The sequence below is a fragment of the Amaranthus tricolor genome, chromosome 6 (assembly GCF_026212465.1).
Source record: "Amaranthus tricolor cultivar Red isolate AtriRed21 chromosome 6, ASM2621246v1, whole genome shotgun sequence".
Lineage (NCBI taxonomy): Eukaryota > Viridiplantae > Streptophyta > Magnoliopsida > Caryophyllales > Amaranthaceae > Amaranthus > Amaranthus tricolor.
This window is the reverse complement of record NC_080052.1, coordinates 23,299,221-23,321,552: the sequence shown is the minus strand read 5'-3', so window position 1 is coordinate 23,321,552 and position 22,332 is coordinate 23,299,221. Positions and strand designations below refer to the sequence as shown.

The window sequence follows — 22,332 nt, the reverse complement described above, 5'->3', positions numbered from 1 at the left end:
ATTTTTAATCAACTCTTCTTTAGTTAATTTTTTTAAACTAATAGGAAAAGGGAGAGTAACGTGAAACGTGCGACTGCGCCGTGGAAGATTCGGGTGAAACGCACGACTGGCCATGAAGGAGTCGCATGGAAAGCGCAATTGGATCGCGGTTCAATCACGTGAAACATGACTTCTCCTCGAGACAATCGCGTGTTTCACGCCATTTAAGTGAAAACTGTTTTCGTTTATTTAATTAAAATGGCCAGCCAATTAAAGGATAATTTTTTTAAGAGATCATTTCTTACAACAAAAATAAGTAACACCCAACTAATTTAATTAGTATAAAAGTCAATAATAATAAGTAATAGTTCTAAGGGCGGAGCAAAAATTAAATTTTTTTTAAAAGCAATGTGCAATTTAAAAAATTATGATATTTTTCAAAACATTTTAATTTTAAACACCTAATAAATACTATATAATTTAATATTAAGAATTTCAGTTTTTTAAAATCCAATAACTAAAAACATATTGAACATGACTAAAAATACTTTTATAATTTACAAAGATGACTAAAAATAACATTTCACGTTTGAGTATTGAGAAAGTATCCCGACGGCGACGGCCCGCGTCCAATCGATAACATGACTAAAAGTCTAACACACGGTGAAAACTGAAAACTTAAAAAAACTTCCATAAAAATTCGAACTAGGGTTTTCAATTTTCACATCCGAAACTCTAATCATCCAAAACCCAAAATAGAATCTCAAATCACCCCCATTTTCAGTTCAATTTATTGACACCAGCGAAAAAATGGCGGTAGAAGAAGAAATCAAAGACGAAGCATTGAAGAAACTAAACTATCTTTCGCTCGTATCAAAGGTATGTTCCGAACTAGAGACACACGTAGGATTTGGTGACAAAGTATTGGCCGAATTCATCACTGATCTAGGTCATAAATGCGAGACAGTCGATGAATTCGATTCTGAATTGAAAAAATATGGTGCAGAAATGCCTGATTACTTTGTTAAGACTTTACTTACTATTATTCATGCTATTTTACCTCCAAAACCTAAAGTTGAGGGCAAGGGTTCTAAGAAAGAGGGCAATGATGGGAATAGTAAGTTTTCTGGTTTGTCTATTGCTGATGGTAGAGATAGGGTCAAGCAATTGGAGAGAGAGATTGAGATGGAAGCTGAGGAGAGGCGGCGGAGAGAAGATAAGGAAGATGACGGAAGGGGTAGGGATCGGGATCGTCATGGTAGGGATAGGGATAGGGGTAGGGATAGGGAACTAGTTAGGGATGCAGATAGGGATAGGGATAGGGATAGGGATAGGGATAGGGATAGGGATAGAGATAGAGGTAGAGATAAGGATAGAAGAGGGAGAGAGGATAGAAGAGGGAGAGATGATGATTACGAGAGGCATAAAGAGAGATATAAAGATAGAAATGGCGATCGCCGAGAAAGAGAGGAACGACGTTGGAGGGATGAGGATGAAGTCGATGATGATGATGATTTGAGGGGAGATAGGAGAGGGGGTAGGAATGATCGGAGGAATGAAAGGCACCAGCCTAATGAACCTGAGTTGTGGGGAGTTTATAAGGGTAAAGTTTCGAGGATTTTTGCTTCGGGTTGTTTTGTTGAATTTAATGATTTTAGGGGCAAGGAGGGGCTTGTTCATGTTTCACAGATGGCAAGTAGGCGGATTGCAAATCCTAATGAATTTGTCAAGAGGGGTCAAGAGGTGTATGTGAAGGTTATATCTGTTTCGGGGCAGAAGTTGAGTCTGTCAATGAGGGATGTCGATCAGGATACTGGGAAAGATTTGCTCCCTTCGAAGAAGAGCTCACAAGATGATGCTTTTAGGGCAAATCCTAACGGTGGTAATGGGTCGAACACTAGGATAGGTCTTTCTGGAATTCAGATTGTGGAGGAGAATGAATCTGGTTCTTCGAGGCGACCACTGAAGCGTATGAGTTCTCCAGAAAAGTGGGAAACAAAGCAATTGATTGCATCAGGGGTTCTTAGTGTGAAGGAGTTTCCTAGCTTTGATGATGAAGGTGATGGAATGCTTTACCAAGAAGAAGCTGCTGAGGAAGAACTTGAGATTGAGTTGAATGAAGACGAACCTGCCTTTCTGCAGGGACAGACACGTTACTCGGTTGACATGTCACCTGTGAAGATCTTTAAGAACCCTGAGGGTTCTTTGAGCCGTGCAGCTGCTCTCCAGTCTGCTCTTATTAAGGAAAGAAGAGAAGTTCGTGAACAACAACAGAGGACAATGCTTGATTCAATTCCAAAGGATCTTAATCGTCCTTGGGAAGATCCAATGCCGGAAACAGGGGAGAGACATCTTGCACAAGAGTTGAGAGGTGTTGGTCTATCAGCATATGATATGCCAGAATGGAAAAAGGAAGCCTATGGTAAGGCTCTCACTTTTGGACAGAAATCGAAGCTCTCAATCCAGGAACAAAGGCAGAGTCTTCCCATTTACAAACTGAAGAAAGAGCTGATCCAAGCTGTGCATGATAATCAAGTTCTGGTTGTGATAGGTGAGACTGGATCTGGGAAAACTACCCAAGTAACTCAATATCTTGCTGAAGCAGGTTACACCACTAGGGGTAAAATCGGGTGTACCCAGCCCCGTAGAGTGGCTGCGATGTCTGTGGCGAAGAGGGTCGCAGAGGAATTTGGATGTCGATTAGGGGAGGAAGTTGGATATGCTATCCGTTTTGAGGATTGTACTGGTCCCGATACTGTAATCAAATATATGACAGATGGTATGCTTCTTAGAGAGATCCTGGTTGATGATAATCTCAGTCAGTATTCAGTAATTATGCTTGATGAAGCTCATGAAAGAACGATACATACAGATGTCCTCTTCGGGTTGTTGAAGCAGCTTGTTCAACGGAGGCCTGATCTTCGTTTGATTGTCACTTCTGCAACTCTTGATGCAGAGAAGTTTTCAGGGTATTTTTTTAATTGTAATATCTTCACAATTCCAGGCAGAACTTTTCCAGTGGAGATCTTGTATACTAAGCAACCTGAGACAGATTACTTGGATGCTGCTTTAATCACGGTGCTACAGATTCACCTGACAGAACCTGAAGGTGACATTCTTGTTTTTTTGACTGGACAGGAGGAAATTGATTTTGCATGCCAGTGTCTCTTTGAGAGAATGAAAGCCCTTGGCAAAAATGTTCCCGAACTAATTATTCTTCCAGTTTATAGTGCCCTTCCTAGTGAAATGCAATCTAGAATTTTTGACCCTGCCCCTCCTGGGAAGAGGAAAGTGGTTGTGGCTACGAATATTGCTGAGGCTTCTTTGACAATTGATGGGATATTTTATGTGGTTGACCCAGGATTTGCAAAGCAAAATGTATATAATCCAAAACAAGGTTTAGATTCTCTTGTTATTACTCCTATTTCGCAAGCATCAGCCAAGCAACGAGCAGGACGTGCGGGGCGTACTGGGCCTGGGAAATGCTACCGTCTATATACAGAGAGTGCATATCGGAATGAAATGTCTCCCACCACAATTCCAGAGATCCAGAGAATTAACCTTGGGATGACTACGTTGAATATGAAAGCTATGGGAATCAATGATTTGCTTTCCTTTGATTTTATGGATCCACCTTCTCCTCAAGCTCTTATTTCTGCTATGGAGCAGTTGTATAGTCTTGGAGCATTGGATGAGGAGGGTCTGTTGACCAAACTCGGGCGGAAGATGGCAGAGTTTCCCATGGAACCACCATTGTCTAAGATGCTTTTGGCAAGTGTGGACCTTGGGTGCAGCGATGAAATTTTGACCATAATTGCAATGATCACAACAGGCAATGTATTTTACAGACCCAGGGAAAAACAGGCACAAGCAGATCAAAAGAGGGCCAAGTTTTTTCAGCCAGAGGGTGATCATCTTACACTACTCGCTGTTTACGAGGCTTGGAAAGCCAAAAATTTCTCTGGACCATGGTGCTTTGAAAATTTTATCCAATCTAGATCTTTGCGAAGGGCACAAGATGTTAGGAAGCAACTTCTTAGTATCATGGACAAGTAAGTTTCTGAATTTTTTTGTATTTTTTCTGTCACTTTCTATTAAGCAGTAGATGTTTAAAAATACAAATATTTGTTTAGAAATTAGCCAAAAAATTAGAACAAAGCTAAAGCTGATCTTGTCTTTTAAATTGAGAGCTTTGTTCTAATTATTTTCTTATCAAGCCCAAACTCTACTGTTTAGACATTAGTCAGGCGTAATTAGGGATGGACTCAATTTAGGAAGCCCAAGTAACTTGGCTCTGTTTATTCTATTAGCAAACATTATAAGTTTTACATGTTGAACATTATCCTTATATAAGAGCAGTCAAATTGTCTGATTTTATCATTCCTATATAAATATTCACTATGGTGACCACATGTATTTGCTAAAACAAAATATGTTTGTTGTAATTATAAATTTGCAAATTTTAATCGGCCTTTAGCCTAAAATATTCCTTTGTTGTGCAATAAAATAAAACATAAATTGTTGCCAAGAATTGATTACAACCTGATCGAATCTAATGAAAATTCTGGAATATGATTTTGGATAATTTGCATTCTTAAAATATAATAGTAGTAAAATATGAATGTTTTGTTCCCCACAGGCTACAACTGATAACAAGTTCAGTGAAACAATGGAAATTGTGAAAACTTTTTTTTGGATAACTTGCTTCCATAGAGAATCATACTCAGATTAGACACATGATTTTTAAATATTCAATTTAGTTTGTGTTCACTTTTGGACGCCTCTCTTCAGGAATATGTAAATTACTATTTGTCTTTTTGGATCTGCATGTGCGAGTTTTTGCTATGTGAAATGTGTGATACCTTCTTTTGAAAGTTTAGATCTTTGTCAAAAATACATCTACTTGCGTTGCTAACAATTTCTGCTTTTCCGTTCAGGTATAAATTAGATGTTGTGAGTGCTGGGAAGAATTTTACCAAAATAAGAAAAGCAATCACTGCAGGATTTTTCTTTCATGCTGCCCGGAAGGATCCGCAAGAGGGTTACAGAACCCTGGTTGAGAATCAGCCGGTCTACATCCACCCTAGTAGTGCATTATTTCAAAGACAACCAGATTGGGTTATCTACCACGAACTGGTTATGACCACAAAAGAGTATATGAGGGAGGTGACTGTTGTAGATCCAAAGTGGCTTGTTGAATTGGCCCCTAGGTTTTTCAAGGTGTCAGATCCCACAAAAATGAGCAAGCGGAAGCGTCAAGAACGTATAGAACCTCTTTATGATAGATATCATGAGCCTAACTCCTGGCGTTTGAGCAAAAGGCGTGCTTAATTTTCTTTAGTTGTCATGTTAGGCCTCTTCAATATGTCATGCATATTCGATTGATGTTTCCTATGTACCAAATTTCTAATCCACTTTTTGTTATAGATGCAACGTCCTCTTTGTATAAATCTGGAATATGGAGTTCCTTCTATTGAAATCAGAGGTTTTTGTCCCTTGATGTTGGAAGCTAATATTTGTCTGACAACTTGCCTTTTTCTTGTTTTTTGTTGTGCTCTTTTTGGCTGGATTAAGTGCATTGTTTGGTTAGAACATCTTGAAGGCTTCCTCTTGCTTCCTGGAAGACTATTTTGATCCACATAATAGAGTACTTTATCATTTAGATTTTTATCTCTAGTTTTTCTTAGAACTTGATCTTTCTGAAATTATGCAGGATTATTGCTGAAATATGTGTTTCAATTTATAAGATTTATGGTTGTTAACCTACTCAATGAAGGACCTGGAAGCCTAGTTGGGCTTCTTCTGAATTGTCTGAAACACTATTATTGCTTAAACATATCATTGGAAGTATACTGTAACTGCGGCTGCTTAATGCAGTCTTGTCCAAATGAGCCATTTTGGTTGCTGTTCAGTGTGGTATAACAGATGTACAAGGACTACATGGTTAGAAGGTAAGATACCTGCAGATGTTCATTTGGTTATTCTACCTGAATTGAAATCAAAAATAGACATTTCGGAGCGAAGATGATGTAGGGGATCTGCCTCTATTATGATCTATCATCCCAAATTGTCTTGGAATTTATTGTGTTACTTCCTAGAAGTAACTGGAAAAAGATTCTACTGATACAGCGCATGATAACATGTCAAGTGTTGCTGGAAGTCTTTTATGCATGTTCTGCGTGTAGAAGAGTAGAGACTGCTGGACATCTTTTGGGAAGACCAGTTGGATTGGCATAGGCCTTTTGAGCTGAAGCAGTAAATTGCTGTTGTTGGCTTGTTGCTTGCAGTTTCCTTTTCTCCTGGGGTTATTGCTTGGTAAGGTTAAAACTACTTTGGGCATGAATTCCATGCTTTTGCATATAATCTTTGTTTATTAGAAGCTGTATTGAGATATACTTAAAGTAATAGGTCATTTATAACAGAATAGTGTACCATTTGCAAGTGTGTTACTTCTATATCATAGTTTGGTGTACTGTCTTCAGTCATCTGTTCTTATTGTGTCTTTTCCTTCTTACTCTTGGGGGAAAGGTGGGTATATTGATGTTATTTGTGATTTTTTTCATGAACAATTACCTTTGTAAGTATTTGTGGCCTGGTTCTGTTCTGTCTCTTTGATTAGAAAAGTATTGACTGCTATTTTTTGATTGGAAATTAAGGTTTTTGCTCTCTGGAGATCCAAATTTTGGATGAGATGCTGTGTTATTTGTTATGTGCAAATGATATTGTATTGGCGAACTAGACTAGAGTCGAGGTTGATTTTTAAGCAGAGTTACGGAGGAATTAAATCCTGACTTCTTAAGTCTTTACAAGTCAAACCAACTGCGTGAAGGTATAGTTTAAGTGTTGAGAGGGAACTCAAATAGGATTTGGTGGGCATCATATGGAAAGGAGCTAATCATAAGTCAGTGTTCTCTAGTAGTTCGGGTTGATTTTTTTATTGAGGAATGAAGATATTGATTAAGACATGACAGCTAGCTGGCTCAAATGGAGAACAAATTGTCTTACAATTGTACTGTACCTCTAGGTTAGAATTTTTTATAAGGAAGCTGACTTATGATACTAGTGGTTGGACTCTTAGAAGGATCGTGTGCAAAGATTGGGTATGGTGGTAACTGTTAGAGATGTATGTTGAGCTGAATGTGAGGGAACGTTCCAAGGGATGGAATTCAAGTATCCAACTCAAAAATAATGAGCAGGCTGAACCGCTGAAGTTTCTTGTATTACAGTATAAGATTAAAGGAAAACCTGGATTGGGCGTCTGTGGCGCCAATCATTAGGCCCCCATGTAACGAGATGGAGAGTTGAAACATGAGGATTTTGGAAGCAGTCATAAGTTTATTGGGATAGAGGGGGTACAAAACTCTAGTGACACAGGCTTTAGTGTACTAGATTCTTATATTTCTTCTAATGCAGGTGAGACAACATCAGAGTATATCTGAATCACAATCGGAGCTTTCGAAACTTAAACTATGTGGCAGTTGAAGTGGTTTTTCTTATCTCAGTCTATACTCTGCTAATTTTTCTTATAATCAGAGTTTGATTCGATTCCTCTCGAAGGCAGAACTTTCAATTTTTAGTTGACTCTAATCTTTTGAGATTAAAGCGCTAATATTGTTGTATTAATGTAGTTAATTCTCTTCTTCCTGCTGTTCACATAATTTTTTTTCTTCAGTTGGGCAAGTTCTGAAAAGGGAGATGTTAAGGCAACGCTGCTGTACACAAATCGTCCGCCTCTGGACTTCCATGTTGTTGAGCAGAAAAGCAATGAGATATTCAATCAAGGTAATTTCAATATTCCATGTGGGGGGGGGGGGGGGGGGGGGGGGACGGAGAGATTGGGTGATTGGAAGGACATGTGGGTTTTGAAATCATTTGAAGTTTCGGAGTATATTCTAGCTTTAAGGTCGATAATCTCTGGAATGATCGGTGAAGGTTCGTGAAAAAAGTATTTTCAAAGAGTGGTTGTTTACTTGGCAGTTTCCTTGATGGTTTTTCTTCTAGAAGGTATGGATGGAGATAAAATTGTCTTGAAGAATATTTGCACTGGAAGATGATTTATCAATCATCTTTCAAATTGTAGCTACGGGAAAGAAGGAAAGCAGGGGCTCATGTGGCCATGATCGTCCTCAAAAGGTTTAGAGTTCGTCGAAATTATCATATACGTGGTAATTGTTTTTGATTCTTTTTTAATGAGGCTGTTGTCTGTAGTTGTTATTTTGTATTAATATGGCTTTCATATTGTTTTCAACTCGATTTTAACTATGTTTCTAAGTGTTTTGCATGTAAATGTGCATAAAGAGTGAACTAAAGCTCAATGGAATCATCAAAGAAGTCGAGATTTTCGAGTGGATAGACCGAGGGAAATGAAGAAACAGAGAAGACACACCAAAAACCCGGTAGTTGATAGGGTATTTTGATACTTTGTCGGAGTATTTCATCTTAGCCAAATTTTTATAGTTGTGAAGGTTGTGTTTGCATCAGCGAACCGCACTATGTTTCTCATAATCTGTTTGTGTATTTCCCCAACACTTAGGTACATATTCATGAAGAAAAAAGAAGAAAATATGAGATTAACATTTTCTATGCAGATATCCGACCAATTTTCTTTCGCTGTAGCTAAAAGGATAATTATTTCGAGCAATTACCTATTTGAGTTTCTTAATGCCCGATTGAGAATTCAGTAATTTAGCACAAAGATAGTCTCTCAGAAAAGTAGCTGATAAGGTACTTAGGCTCTTGTAAACCTAACTCTTGTTCTTTGGAGAATCTTTTTCCTTAATAATGTAAATTCCACAAGTATTTCCCACTTTGCATGAAATGGAAAAGTGATTTTCAATATACTATCCACGTGGAAATTTGTTTCTTTTTTTTTTATAATATTTTTAGAAAAAACCGCCAAATGAGATGGCGGTTTTAGGTCAACAGTAAACCGCCACATGAAGTAGCGGTTTGGTCAGGGTAAATCGCCATTTCATGTGGCGGTTTTCTCTGGGTGAACCGCCATCTCATGTGGCGGTTTGCTCTATGCCCTTGCAACATTTTATTTTGTTCTTTCAATTCCCATAAATAGTTCAATACCATCTATTCTATAATAATCAACTACGAACCAGCTTGATTTGAAAACACTAATTATGAAAATAATGCGAAGATATATTACAATCATGGAAAGTGATACAATAAGTTCAAGCCATATAAATTGATACAAAGTTTATTAAACTACAATCCCCAGCCCCTTTTGTTGTGTGTACCGGTGGATGAGGATGGTGTATACTCATCAACCTCTGCAATGACATTAAGAGCAGGAGCTCGTCTTTGACTAGCACGCTGATATGTAATGATCGTATGCAGAGGCAATGGATGTGGAGGAGTGGTCATGGAAGCTGGAGGAACGAATAGCGACATAGCACCGGATGTCGATGGGGATCTGGAAGACCGACCTCGAGTAGATGAACGCTCGCGACCTCTTGTGGACCGACTACTTGATCATCTAGAAGAGCTACCTTGGTGGGCCGAACTCCGTGGAGAAGGAGTGTGGAATGTATCATCAACCTCACCAATGATGGGTGGAGTCGGAATGAGGTATTCATACCCCGTCTGACTCAATACATCGGTCAATGACGCGTTAATGGAGCCAAGAGTCTGAAAACATAACCGATACCTCACATCAACTGGCGATGTAGCAGCCCCGTGAATCGTGTCATTGCATTGTATGAGGAACGATCGGATGCGCTCAGCCTATATGTTATCATTATATTGTTAAAAGAATCACATAAAAGTATTACTATATGTTATGAGTGTTAAAAGAAGACGTACCAATAACGTAGATGTTGGATGGTAATGTGATCTTGGTTGTGCAAATGTGGTGTTCGTGAGGCGTAGTATGAAGATACGCATGTACCAATTCATGTACGCACCAGAGCTTTAACCGGTGTAGTTATCTCCTTGAACCAATCGAGATGCTCGGTCATTCCACGCATCTACCTGCGATCTATGTCGTATGACGTAGTTCTTGTCCCCAGTCCGGCTATCAATCGCATGTAGTTGAGGTTCGGTGTCACAGGCATGCAGAATAACCTGCTCCAAACCGAATTGACGCATAACACGATCCGGGAGATGTTGCTCGACGATGTCAAAGCAAATAAGTGAACAACGCGATCTCCAAATCTAGGGTTATATTCATACCTTAAATGAGGATGAAAATGAACAAGTAAAGAAGGAGAAGATGGGAATGTAGTTGATTAATTTAGTTGAATGAGAGGAATTGTGGATATGAAGTAAATGAGGAGTGTAGAAATTTATTTTTTTTAAAGAGCACCGGCAACAAAGGAAGGAAGAAATGAGATGAAGTGAAAACACAACAAGCAGCTCGCGTTTTGTACAGGTACTAATACTCAAAAAAGGAAAAATAAAATAATACCAAGCTACTAATACTCAAAAAAGGAAAAAAAATATTTCCTTATATTCTAATTAAATGTCTTATTATTAAATATTTATCGATGTATTATTTTAATCCTAATTATCTGCAATTGTGATTGGTAAAAAAATTTTAAAAATTAATATTAATATAATTTACATTAAAACGAATCAAACAAGATCTCACATAACTACGTTTTAATTTAATTAATTAAGAACAAAACGCAACTTAAATATAAATTTAAAGTTAAAAACGATGCTATATTAGAGTTCGAACAATGTGTTTCAAACTCCAATATTGCCAAGATCGAATGTATGAGGTTTTGTGACAAACAAATTAAGCTATCAATGATATCGATGTTTGTAGGAGAAAGTAATGCAATAAAACGACACAAAATATTTGACGAGGTTCACCCAACTTAGGCTACGTCCTCCGGTGTGTAGCATCTCTTATATTGTCAAAGGAGTTCAAAGAACTCTCAAATATGGAGAATTACAATAGAGAAGAGATATAGGCTAGTGTTTGGCTTGGGGTGTATTTTGTGGATGATTACAATGTGTGTATGATAGCTCTCTATTTATAGGAGAGATCTCACTAAGTAACATTAAGTACATTAAAACTATGAATAAATGATAATGAAACATCCCCGAGTACTTGAAGAGTCAAAAACAGCATCCTAGGAGTATCAGAGACTTCGCTCGACCAAAATAGGGGCTTGCTCGGTCGAGCGGTTTGGTCGAGCGGGTTACAAGAAGTGTCTGGTTGCATTCTGTATGCTCGCTCGACCCATTCTAAGCTCGCTCGGTCGAGCGAGCTGGTCGAGCTGCACTTCAGAAGGCTTCTGACAGTATTGCTCGACTTGTATAGCAGAGCATCTTGAATCAAACCTTTGCACTTCTTCATTAAGTTCCATAACTCCTATGAATAACTCATACTTCATTATCTCATTATTCCATACTCTTAATCACCATCATAAACCACAATCATCAAGACTCAACTTAATACACCTACATTAACATACTCATTGAATTCCAAACCCAAGAGTCACACATGAATACACACACTAAATGTGCACTCAAGTCACACCATTTATAACAAAATTGATTTATAAATAATGCCAAAAAATAGAATATTTAATTAGAATATAATTCTACGTTGCTTGTTATCTGAGACAAACTTTATGATTACAAAAATAAAAATAAATTGCTATGTCAAAAATAAAAATAGTAAAAAAAACATCAACCACATTGCAAGGCCATAATTGGTAATTATAAGTCTTCAAAACAACCATCATTGTCTTCCATAAGTGTGGTCCTGTGGATGTCGTACCGTGGTCAAAATATACCAAATTAATCAGAAATAAGTCTTTGGATTGCTTCAGTAAAACCAAACTCGTCCCATTCATTCCCCTAATACAAATAAACATCAACTATTGCTTTTTAATTTCCAATATTGCTTCATCATATCATATTATATATACTAAAAAAATACAAAAAATATTTGATTATTGTCATATTACATGCATAAATTATTGACATTAATAAATATTGAAATCTAAATCATACAAGAATCAATGAAAAGGTAGAATCGAATTGGTAAGATCAAATCATAAAATCATAAATAAGATCTTACATCTATCTAAATACAACATGGTTTAAACACTTTGAGAGGGCGATTCATATCTTACTTTATTTTATCTTACTTCGACTTAGTTCAACCCTTTGATTCTAATGACGGTCTCCACAACTTAGTTTTTATTTTATTCTAGTTTTATCCACTGATACAAATGGTGTAGGAGACGATCTTATTTTATGTGTCTCATACACAAATAAAATAGCCTAAATATGTAATGCAAATTATGAAAATATAATTTTCTTATTTTGAGACTGTTTATTGAGAAATGAAAAGAGAAGACAAGTAACGTGGCATATTAAAGTATAAACACTATTTTCCTATAAATTACATTCTTTTTCCTGTTAATTTATTTCTAAGCACTTTCAAGTCTTCATAAGATACTATCAAAAAATATTTTATTACAATTTTTTCAAAACTAGTTTCACCTCGGCTTTATTTATCTTTTATCATCTCATCAAGTTTCTCTAATTGCTACCCCTTGACATTTATTGATCGATTCTTACAACCTATTAATGTTAGTCCGTAATAATTCGTCATATGATTATTCTATGGGTTCACTTATGTCGATATACTCATGGGGCACCCGTGGGCTCGGGCACAAAAATTCACGGATAATGAGTGTTGACTTGCATATAACACATGATGAGTTTCACTCTTTTCTAAAACCATATGGTATTAGGAGATTCACCTATTAAGTATTATATACAAATCTACAGTCTTTTTTTTTTTTTAGCGATATGGAATATTTCTTACATATGAAGTATTTTCAACAGTTAAGTTATCGGTGGTAAGGGACAAGCTTTTCATACATGTTCAACTTACCCTCATGTACTCCCATTTTCTTATGGGGCTTACTCCAACTATATTTATGTGTAAATCAAGAAAAGAGAGAAAATTTATGTGTAGATCAAGAAAAGAGAGAAAAATGACGTAAAAATGTATACTTTGTGTAGAAGTAAAAGAAATGTATAGTCGCAAGATAAGAAGAAAAAAAAAATAAATATGTAGATGAAAATCAAATAAAGAGTTGGTTAGATTCTAATCCAAATTAGAAATTGATCAAAATTAAATAAGACAGATTAAAAGAAAAATAACCCAAACCTTGTAAAACAACTAAGAAAGTATTAATTACTTATTTAATCTTGATTTTGACTTTTTTTTTATATTTGTAACCTTTTCTTTAAATGAAGAGGACACAAAACACAAAAAGCTAAAACATAGAAACAAATGAAGTATTGCTATACTTCATTAAATTAACCACTCTAATTTATTGTTTTAAATTTAAATGCTTTAAATAAATTAATTTGAAAACAACAAGTGTAATTTGTTTTTTGTTGATGGAAATAAATCGATCAATTTGACTGAGCAGAGAGTAGAGACCATTAGATCTTCAACTAACCACCCCCCTTAAAGACCAAGTCAAGAAGCAAGCTACCATCATTGACTAATCAAAAACTTTATTACACAAGTAATTGTCACAAAGGTTTGGTACATAAACTAAATTTAATAAGCTTGTGTTCACACTTTTTTATATTCTATTCAAATTTGATGGAGGCGGAGTAAAATTTGAAATTTTTTTTAAAGTCTAATGTAATTTTAAAAATTATAATATTTTTTGTATATTTAAACACTTAGCATATACTATGTAATTTAATATTGAGGCCCTCAATATTTTAAGACACCGTACGGTCGAACATGTTAAGCATGCTCAGAACCTCCCCCATTTTAATTATGAGTTGACATAATGGTTATTAAAGATTTTTCTTTTCAATATAGTAACAACGGTTCAATTTTCATCACTTATATAATGAACGAATTTTCTTTTTTTTTTTCGCCTAAATGAGATTTTTCGACCTCATTCCAACAATTCTTTTGTACTCCAAATGGAATTTTTGATTTCCATGGAATATATATATATATATATATATATATATATATATATATATATATATACATATATATATATATACATATATATATATATACATATATATATATATACATATATATATATATACATATATATATATATATACATATATATACATATATACATATATATATATATATACATATATATACATATATATATATATATATATATATATATATATATGTATATATATATATATATATATATGTATATATGTATATATATATATGTATATATGTATATATATATATGTATATATATATATGTATATATATATATATATATGTATATATATATATATATATGTATATATATATATATATGTATATATATATATATATATATGTATATATGTATATATATATATATATATATGTATATATGTATATATATGTATATATGTATATATATATATATATATGTATGTATATATATATATATATGTATATATATATATATATGTATATATGTATATATATATGTATATATGTATATATATATGTATATATATATGTATATATATATATATATATATATATATATATATATATATATATATATATATATATATATATATATATATATATATATATATATATATATATTATAAAGTAACTTATAAATTGTCCTATTTATTTTTACTTTATTTTTACTTTATATCTTATTAATTCTTACACTTTTGTCACAATTTAAGAATAATAATGATAATTTGTTTTAAGAGTCATTTTCTTAATACTTATATCAAGCAGAAGTAGTGCAAGTATTATGAAATGGAATCGGAAATAGCGTGTGGTATAAAGTGTGAACCCGTTTATCCAATAATCATTTACTTTGTCTCGGCCTATAGAAAATAAAAAGTATTAATAAATTCCTATTTGATATATCAAATGCAAAAAAGAAAGGCCACGTCATCAACTAAAAACCATTCTTTTAAGTTGTTACTCACACTGATGTATTATATCATCAAGCCAATACATGCAAACCTTCCAAGTTCCAATCACTATCTAATCTCATAATCTCATCTTAATACTTGAATATGTGAATGAGTGAATCTTAGCTAAGTACCCAAAAACTACGTGAAGATTTTATTATCCCAATGTTATTAAGCGACTTTTATTAAGAATAGAGTTTTGAGAGGATTAGATATACACAATTTTATCCATGTTAGTGATAATAATAATAAAAGGCAAATGTTATATGTAGCCCTAAGGGCTACATATAACCATTAATGCTAATAAGATTCTTTTATATTCCCCATATAAATCATGAGTAATTTTTTTTTTTCAATATAAGAGCAATTTATTACTTTAATTTTGTGGTGAACTTGTCAAAGATTAATTATTTTACAAGGCTAATTTAATGAGTAATTTGTTGATCTATTAATAAACTTGTCAAAGATTCCATTGAAATTAATCCATGTACATTTATTATAGGAATTTGCTAATTTTTATACATAGCCCTTAGGGCTACATATATTAGCATTATTATTAGCAAATTTGCTAATTTGCTAATTTTTATTATTATTAGCATTAATGGTTATATGTAGCCCTTAGGGCTACATATAACATTTGCCTTAAAAAATAGGAGCAATTAGTATACTTGTTTTATTAATTATGAGCGCGCTAGCTACTACATAATTAATATCCTTGTTCTTTTTCATAACTACACTAGATTAATAAATTCTTTATGCGAAATATTTTAAATTTATATATATATATATATATATATATGTATATGTATATATATGTATATGTATATAATAATAATTTATAAGCAATATAATAAAATAAAAATATACATTAAGAGAAATTGAATAAATTTTAATTTGTTTTCCTTTCACATTCATGAAAAATTATAAATTAAAATTAATTAATTAATAACTATAAATACCACACATTTTTGCCCGTTACAATATATATGTAATATTAAACCATGCATGCATGCATGCAAATAAATCATCAACAATACAAAAGAAATATATATATATATCAGTTTAAATTTTTAGTCAACTTGATATTTTAATAAAAAACGTTATATTAATTAAATTGGGTACATACCTCGATTTTAAGCCTAAACGTAACCCGATGATTTGTAGGAATTTGATCAAGAACTCCTGGTGTAGTTTCTGAATGATGAGTTGTTTCAGCTTCCATTGAGATTATATTTACTTGATTTACTTTCTTTATAAATTCTAATATTTTAATAACGAAATCTGCTACTGGAATTCCTGATCTTCTCAATGTAATAGTCAAATTGATCATTCTGGTGTGATCTCCTGATGATGATGATTCAGAAACAGGAGTAATCTTGACCGCTAATCTTTGATCATCTATTGTAGTATTAATAACATGATCTGTAATATTAGAAGGAGAAGGGTCTGAAAATGTTGGCCTTTTTGAAATAACTTGTGCTTCTAAGAGTTGGTTCCTTTGACTAATTTCTGTTAGCTGAGCTCTTAATGTGTTTATGTGTTCTTTTGTTGATCTTAACACTGATGCTTTGTCTTTCTGTACATACAACATAATAATTTATATCAATTATTAATTAGGTTTGGCATAACACTAAAAGAAGCGAAAATGGTAACCGCCAAAAGGCCACGACTAAATATTTGTAGCCATTTATGAAAACGATGAAAATAATAATAATAATAATAATAATAATAATAATAATAATAGGAAACACGAGGTGCACATACTTTATAAGTCAAAGAGAAATATACTATCTAAAATCATATGACAATAGGAAGAAGACTCTAATAACTTATCATTTTTAATCTCTCAATGTGGGATAAATCATCCCAATATCAAAATGATGAGTTTATTAGTACGAATGCATTAAATTGGGTAATTTTATTTTGACTGACATTCCAAAAAAACTAATATAATATATAAACACTTATTTTAATGAAATACAAGCTAAATTTACACCTGCATTTAAATTTTAAATTAGAGCTTAAGAATAATTTTTAGTATATTTGAAAATAAAAATTTTAACATTTATTTGTTATAAATAAATATTTTATTTTTATTTTAATGAATTAAAAAATCAGTGTACTCAAGTTCTATGATACAATTCAAGGGCACTGATTTTAAATTATTGATAAATGTTACTAATAAAATCGTCAAAGAATAAAAAATAGACATACAAATGTGATTAATTAAAAGTTGTGCCATTAATAATTTATATGTATCTTTTGGATAAATATGTATAAATTATGGATCTATTCACCACAAGGTAGTTATAAGATAGTAATATAACTATTAGCTGTCTAAGTAGCTATTGTTTGTAGATAGCTTTCACTATATAATTGTAGTTGCTAGATATTAAAGTGTCAAATTAGTTAATTGTTTGAATTATTAGTATTTGGTAAAAATAATAATATTATGTTAATTGTTTGTAAAAATATATATAGTGAGATCTTAAAATGTTACAAATCTTATCATTTTTTGAAAACAGCTATATGCACTAGTAAACACACGCTATCTAAACTGCTATTAAATAATAAATTTTTTTCAAAGCAATATTTTAAAGTCATTAAATCACTAAAATCCACTAAAATCTACTAAAATTGCTATGCAAAACAATGTTTATTGCCTTGTTTCCTTGAGACTCCATATTTATGAAAATCAATTATCATCATTATACCCGCTCATAGGAACTATAATCAGAGTCTGAAAATAGAAAAAAAAAGATAACTATATCCATAAAAAAGAGTACGACTAAAGACTCCCTCGAGAATTCATGAAAATCAAAGTATATATTACATTATTATTTAAAAAAATAGTAGTTAATTAATAATTTGTTAAAAGAGAAATAAAAAAAAGTAGGTATATACCTTGGTTCCTTGAGGAAGCAAAGATCTCAAAGCTTGAAAGCTCTCATTAATCTTCTCCCTCCTTTTTCTCTCAGAAATCATATGATGCAAAGATTGAGTAGTAGTAGGACGACTTGGTCCTTGAATAGAAACCTCTTGTAATCTCCTAAAATGAAGACTTCTATAAAAGGCAACACTTCTTTTAAACAATGTTGGCCTCCTCAAATCATTTCTAAAAATATTGATACTACCACAATACTTTCTAAAAGCACTCTCTTTTTGGTTTTCTTTTTTAGAAACTGAATAAGGGGAAGATAATATAGCTAGATATGCCTTTGTCAGGGCTGCATCTGTACTTTCTGGTGTTGGGAATGGTATTTGTTGTAGTAAGGGATGATTTAGATGAGGATTTATTGTATTATTAGTCGTATTAGTATTCGTATTATTACATGTATTTGTAATTGGTAAGGTGTATAAGATTGAGTATTGATCTGAACTGTCTATGGATTGAGATAATGATGATGCACTTTGTAATTTGTTCTGTTGATCCCTATTTGGAATTGGGATTTTTTCTGTTCTTGGGTATATCATGTTTTGCATCTTTATCTCCAAGTTCTGCAAAAAATTAAATTATAAAATGGGATATTAAAAATCTATACATAACTACAAATCTAATAAAATTAAACAATAAAAGAGAACGGAGAGAATATAAATTACTCTATCCTATTCACCTTATATTTTCACAGTTTATCAATCACTCTTATAACATAGTTAGGTGAGATCTTGTTTAATTTGTTTCAATGTAAAGATTATTAACATTAATTTTTTATAATATTTAATTATGCACGATTAGAAATATTAATAATATAATTATTATATTAGCAAATGTGCTAAGTCAAATACGATTATTAGGGCGAATAGAAGAGAGTAGTAATTAATATAAATATTTGATGAGTAGCTAGCTAGCTTACTTGTGGAATGTTGGACATGCCAAGTTCTATTTCGCCTTTCTCACTACCTAAGAATAATGCAGTCTGCAGGGAATTAAAAGAAGACACAAGCTAAGTTCAAAAGATCAGTTAATTTGTTCAAGAAATGTAAATGTGGAACCAACTCAACCAAAAACTTAAGCGGACTGTTGAGGTCGTAGGATATGTTATATACTTAACATGCCATCATATAAAAGCCTTTTGGGCTAAAAGTGTGAATGTTACATGCCCTACTCAATGTAATATCTTACTTTAATTTGAGGAGTGATTGAGATCCGAACCCGTGACTCTTTATCACGTTGGCTTCTGATAACATATTAAGAAATCGAACCAATTTAACTAAAAGTTTAAGCTGATAGTTGAAGTCCCATAATATGTTGTATACTTTAACGGTAATTGTGATCAATTGAAAATGAGCTATACATACGTACGTACCTTAATCTTTGCTTCCTGCGAAACAAAAAGTATATTAAGGGAAAATCAAATTAGTTGCCATTAAAAGTAAACAACCACAAGTAAAACATAATTAACGGTTGAGAATGCATAATTGTGAAGTAATGGTTGATTTTTAAAGAACCGTAGAATTACCCACCACTAAGAATGATGATGATGATGATTACCTGGTAGAATTGACGCTGTGATTCGACAGTTGCAAGCCTTTGAAGATCTAATTCTTGCAACTTTAAGTAGGGATTTCTGTTCTTGAATGCCAAACCAGGGACAAGGCTGAAATTAAGTACGTAAAAAGAAAAGGGACATCATTCGGATCCTTTTCCTTAATTTACATGACTGATCATTAAATAATAGAATAATATACTCTCTCAATTCCTTAAATAAATTCTCACTTTTTATTTTCGGGTGTATCATTTGTTGTTTTTATAAAGAATCTTTCTATGTATATCACAAATTTTGAACAAAATAACCTTACTTGTCCTCATTTTAATATTTTAGTAATACTTATAGTCCCCACATATTTTCCACTAACTTCATTTTAACATTTTTATATTCTTTATGATCCCCTGTGTTTTCTACTAATTTTATAAAAATATTATTTTATTAGTTGTGGTCCGTATACTTTTTTCACTAACTTTCTTTAATATTTTGTAATAAAATAATATTTCCACTATCCAAAAGATTCTATCTTTCTTAGTTCCGTGAACATTTCTCAAGTAAACTTCATTAAAAAACGAAATGAGTAAAATTAATAGTTTAAATATATACTTTATGTTGATCAGAATACATATTTAAAACTCTACACGTATGCAAAAATGGCAAAATGATAGCTAATTTATTTGTCATGTATATTAAAAGTGAACATACATAAGTTAGCTAATTATATTTTAAGTGAAATATATAGCGTTATATATAAAAGAATTAAAGAATAATATAAATTAGCTAATTATATAATAGATCAGTTAAAATAGTATGAGACTAGCATATAGTTTTCGTACTCATTCTCAGCTATAATGGGAATTTGTTTGTACTCGTTGAAGAGTCTCTGAGCAATGGATTCTCCTACAGATGAGGAACTAGCACTTTCTTCCAAGTAATACCCATCTTCACAATACATAAAACTGAAATAAACAAACACCAATATATATTAATAATTATACAAATTAAATTCAATAAAAATATATATAAATAACTAATCATCATCGTCCCAATCAGTCTCGCCCAATGCAAGATCCGGAAAAGATGGAAAAGAAAACAGATTAATATCCTCATCATCACGAGTAAATCGCGATCGATCGAGAGCCTCTCAACTCGAGTATCCTCTAACAATAACAAATAAATTAAACATAATATATTCAAAGTTCAAACACATTACTTGTGATTAGGAGAGAAGGTCCAAAGACAAATGTAACAAGCACCAACCGAGTTCATTACATCTTGGAGGTACTTAACTCGGTCTCCATGACTGAGTTGGAAAACCGAGTTCATCTGAATTGTTTTGTTTTAGGTAGCCATAATGGGTAATATTGAAAATTGTGAATGTAGTTGTTATAAAACCATGGAAATATTGCTAGACTTAACTATTGGTTTTGGAAAAAATGAAGGTTCTTAGAAAGAAGCTAAGACTTGAAAAGTAATCACATTCATCTATAACCACAAATTCAAATCAATGTGATTTGGATAATAATTATGACTATAGAATAATCTGCGTATATCTCTGTATCAAAATACTTATTTGATCTTTTCTTTTGAGTTTACTACCAAAAAATACGATATGATAGTTTAAAATTATCGTGCATGAGAATTTGAAAATAAATTTGAATTGTTTGAATGATATTTAGAGTGATAAAAATGTGTATGAAAATTTTTAGGACAAAAATGAAAAGTATTGCAAATTCAAAGAAATGAAAAAAGTAAGACTTTACAGCAAATTATTATCGAACAATTGAACATTCTTATGGATGTATTTATGTCCGAAAAGAAGTGACCATAGAATAATATAAGTAGGCGCCGGTGGAAATTTGATTTGAATGTTTTGAAAATTCTTGTAGTTGTGGGGAAAAATGAGAAAATTTTCAAAATTATATTGATTGTGGTAATAATAATATAATATAATATATGTTTTTCTATTTTGAAAGAATACGAGTATGGATTATCTGTCACCTTTTCTTTCACTTAAATTTTATTTTCGAGCGGAATATTAAATTGATAATGATGATGTATATAATATAATAAAATATAATATAATTAAAAGGAGAGAAAAATGGAGAATTAGCAGAAAGATGAATGAGAGGTAGAAGAAGAAATGAAATAAGTAATACGAGAAGCAGCCTGAAGAAAGAGAAGAGGATTTGGTAGAAAAGTCAAATTAGTCAAAGTCTACATTTAGGATGGAATTTTGAAATGAGTCAAGGTAGGGAGGCAATCCATACTCTTTCCAATTTGGCACTCTTATTCTCTACTCATCTACTTCTTTTTTTTATTATCATTAACTTTTTAGATTTAGAATTTTCTTCTCAATAATTTTTTAGTGTTTTGTAATATGTTCACATCTCATGTGAACAAACTATTTGTTATTCTAGAATCCTTAGGATGACACTCTTTTCTTGAATAGTTTTTGAAAGATAGAAGTTGTTAATTGGTACATAGGTAGGTAATATGTTTATGCCTTTCCATGATCACCTATGGACTCCTTAAGAATTTTTGATATTGCTTGAGACCTAATCAATGTTGGTGAACAAATAACATTTTTATCACACCGTTTATACATTAAAATTAGTTGTTGTAGAAAAAATTCTAAAAACTCTCTCAGCTCACGTTAATCACCACTGTTATTGCGTGCCTCTATGGCAACGAATCAAGTAAAGAAGTTTGCTTTACCTCAAAAAACGCATATAGTTTTTCTGTTGATACAATCTTACTCTAGCACCGATGAGGTTGCCTTAGGTGTTGTTCCTACAAATAACATAAACTTAGTGGCTTAACGCAGAACCTATTAAAGTTATATCGAATCCTATTGAATCTCTACCAACTTTCCAAAGTGTCCACTTTTCAAGACGACTCTTAGGATAGATTGTTATTGTCTTGCCTACATAAAATGTTGATTATATGTTGA

General features: G+C 32.4%; 2 protein-coding genes across 3 annotated transcripts; one reads left to right on the top strand and one right to left on the bottom strand.

Annotated features, from left to right (window-relative positions):
• The first annotated feature begins 579 nt into the window (after positions 1-579).
• Positions 580-7,721, top strand: LOC130814733 (probable pre-mRNA-splicing factor ATP-dependent RNA helicase DEAH5). Its single transcript, XM_057680908.1, has 2 exons — positions 580-4,031; positions 4,917-7,721. Exons 1-2 carry the CDS (start codon positions 790-792, stop codon positions 5,308-5,310), a joined length of 3,636 nt encoding a protein of 1,211 aa, XP_057536891.1. The 5' UTR covers positions 580-789; the 3' UTR covers positions 5,311-7,721.
• Positions 7,722-10,765: 3,044 nt separating this feature from the next.
• LOC130815804 (putative transcription factor bHLH041) lies at positions 10,766-21,426 on the bottom strand. Of its 2 annotated transcripts, XM_057682282.1 has the most exons (8): positions 20,593-21,426; positions 20,216-20,338; positions 19,385-19,490; positions 19,200-19,214; positions 18,747-18,809; positions 17,797-18,390; positions 16,019-16,468; positions 10,767-11,802 (listed from the first exon to the last, which is right to left on the bottom strand). In XM_057682282.1, the coding sequence occupies exons 1-8, from the start codon at positions 20,703-20,705 to the stop codon at positions 11,743-11,745; spliced, it is 1,524 nt and encodes a 507-aa protein (XP_057538265.1). In that variant the 5' UTR covers positions 20,706-21,426; the 3' UTR covers positions 10,767-11,742. The 2 variants fall into 2 exon arrangements, with proteins under 2 accessions (XP_057538266.1, XP_057538265.1); XM_057682283.1 differs by lacking the exon at positions 19,200-19,214 and having other exon boundaries at positions 10,766-11,802.
• Between the last annotated feature and the right edge of the window lie 906 nt (positions 21,427-22,332).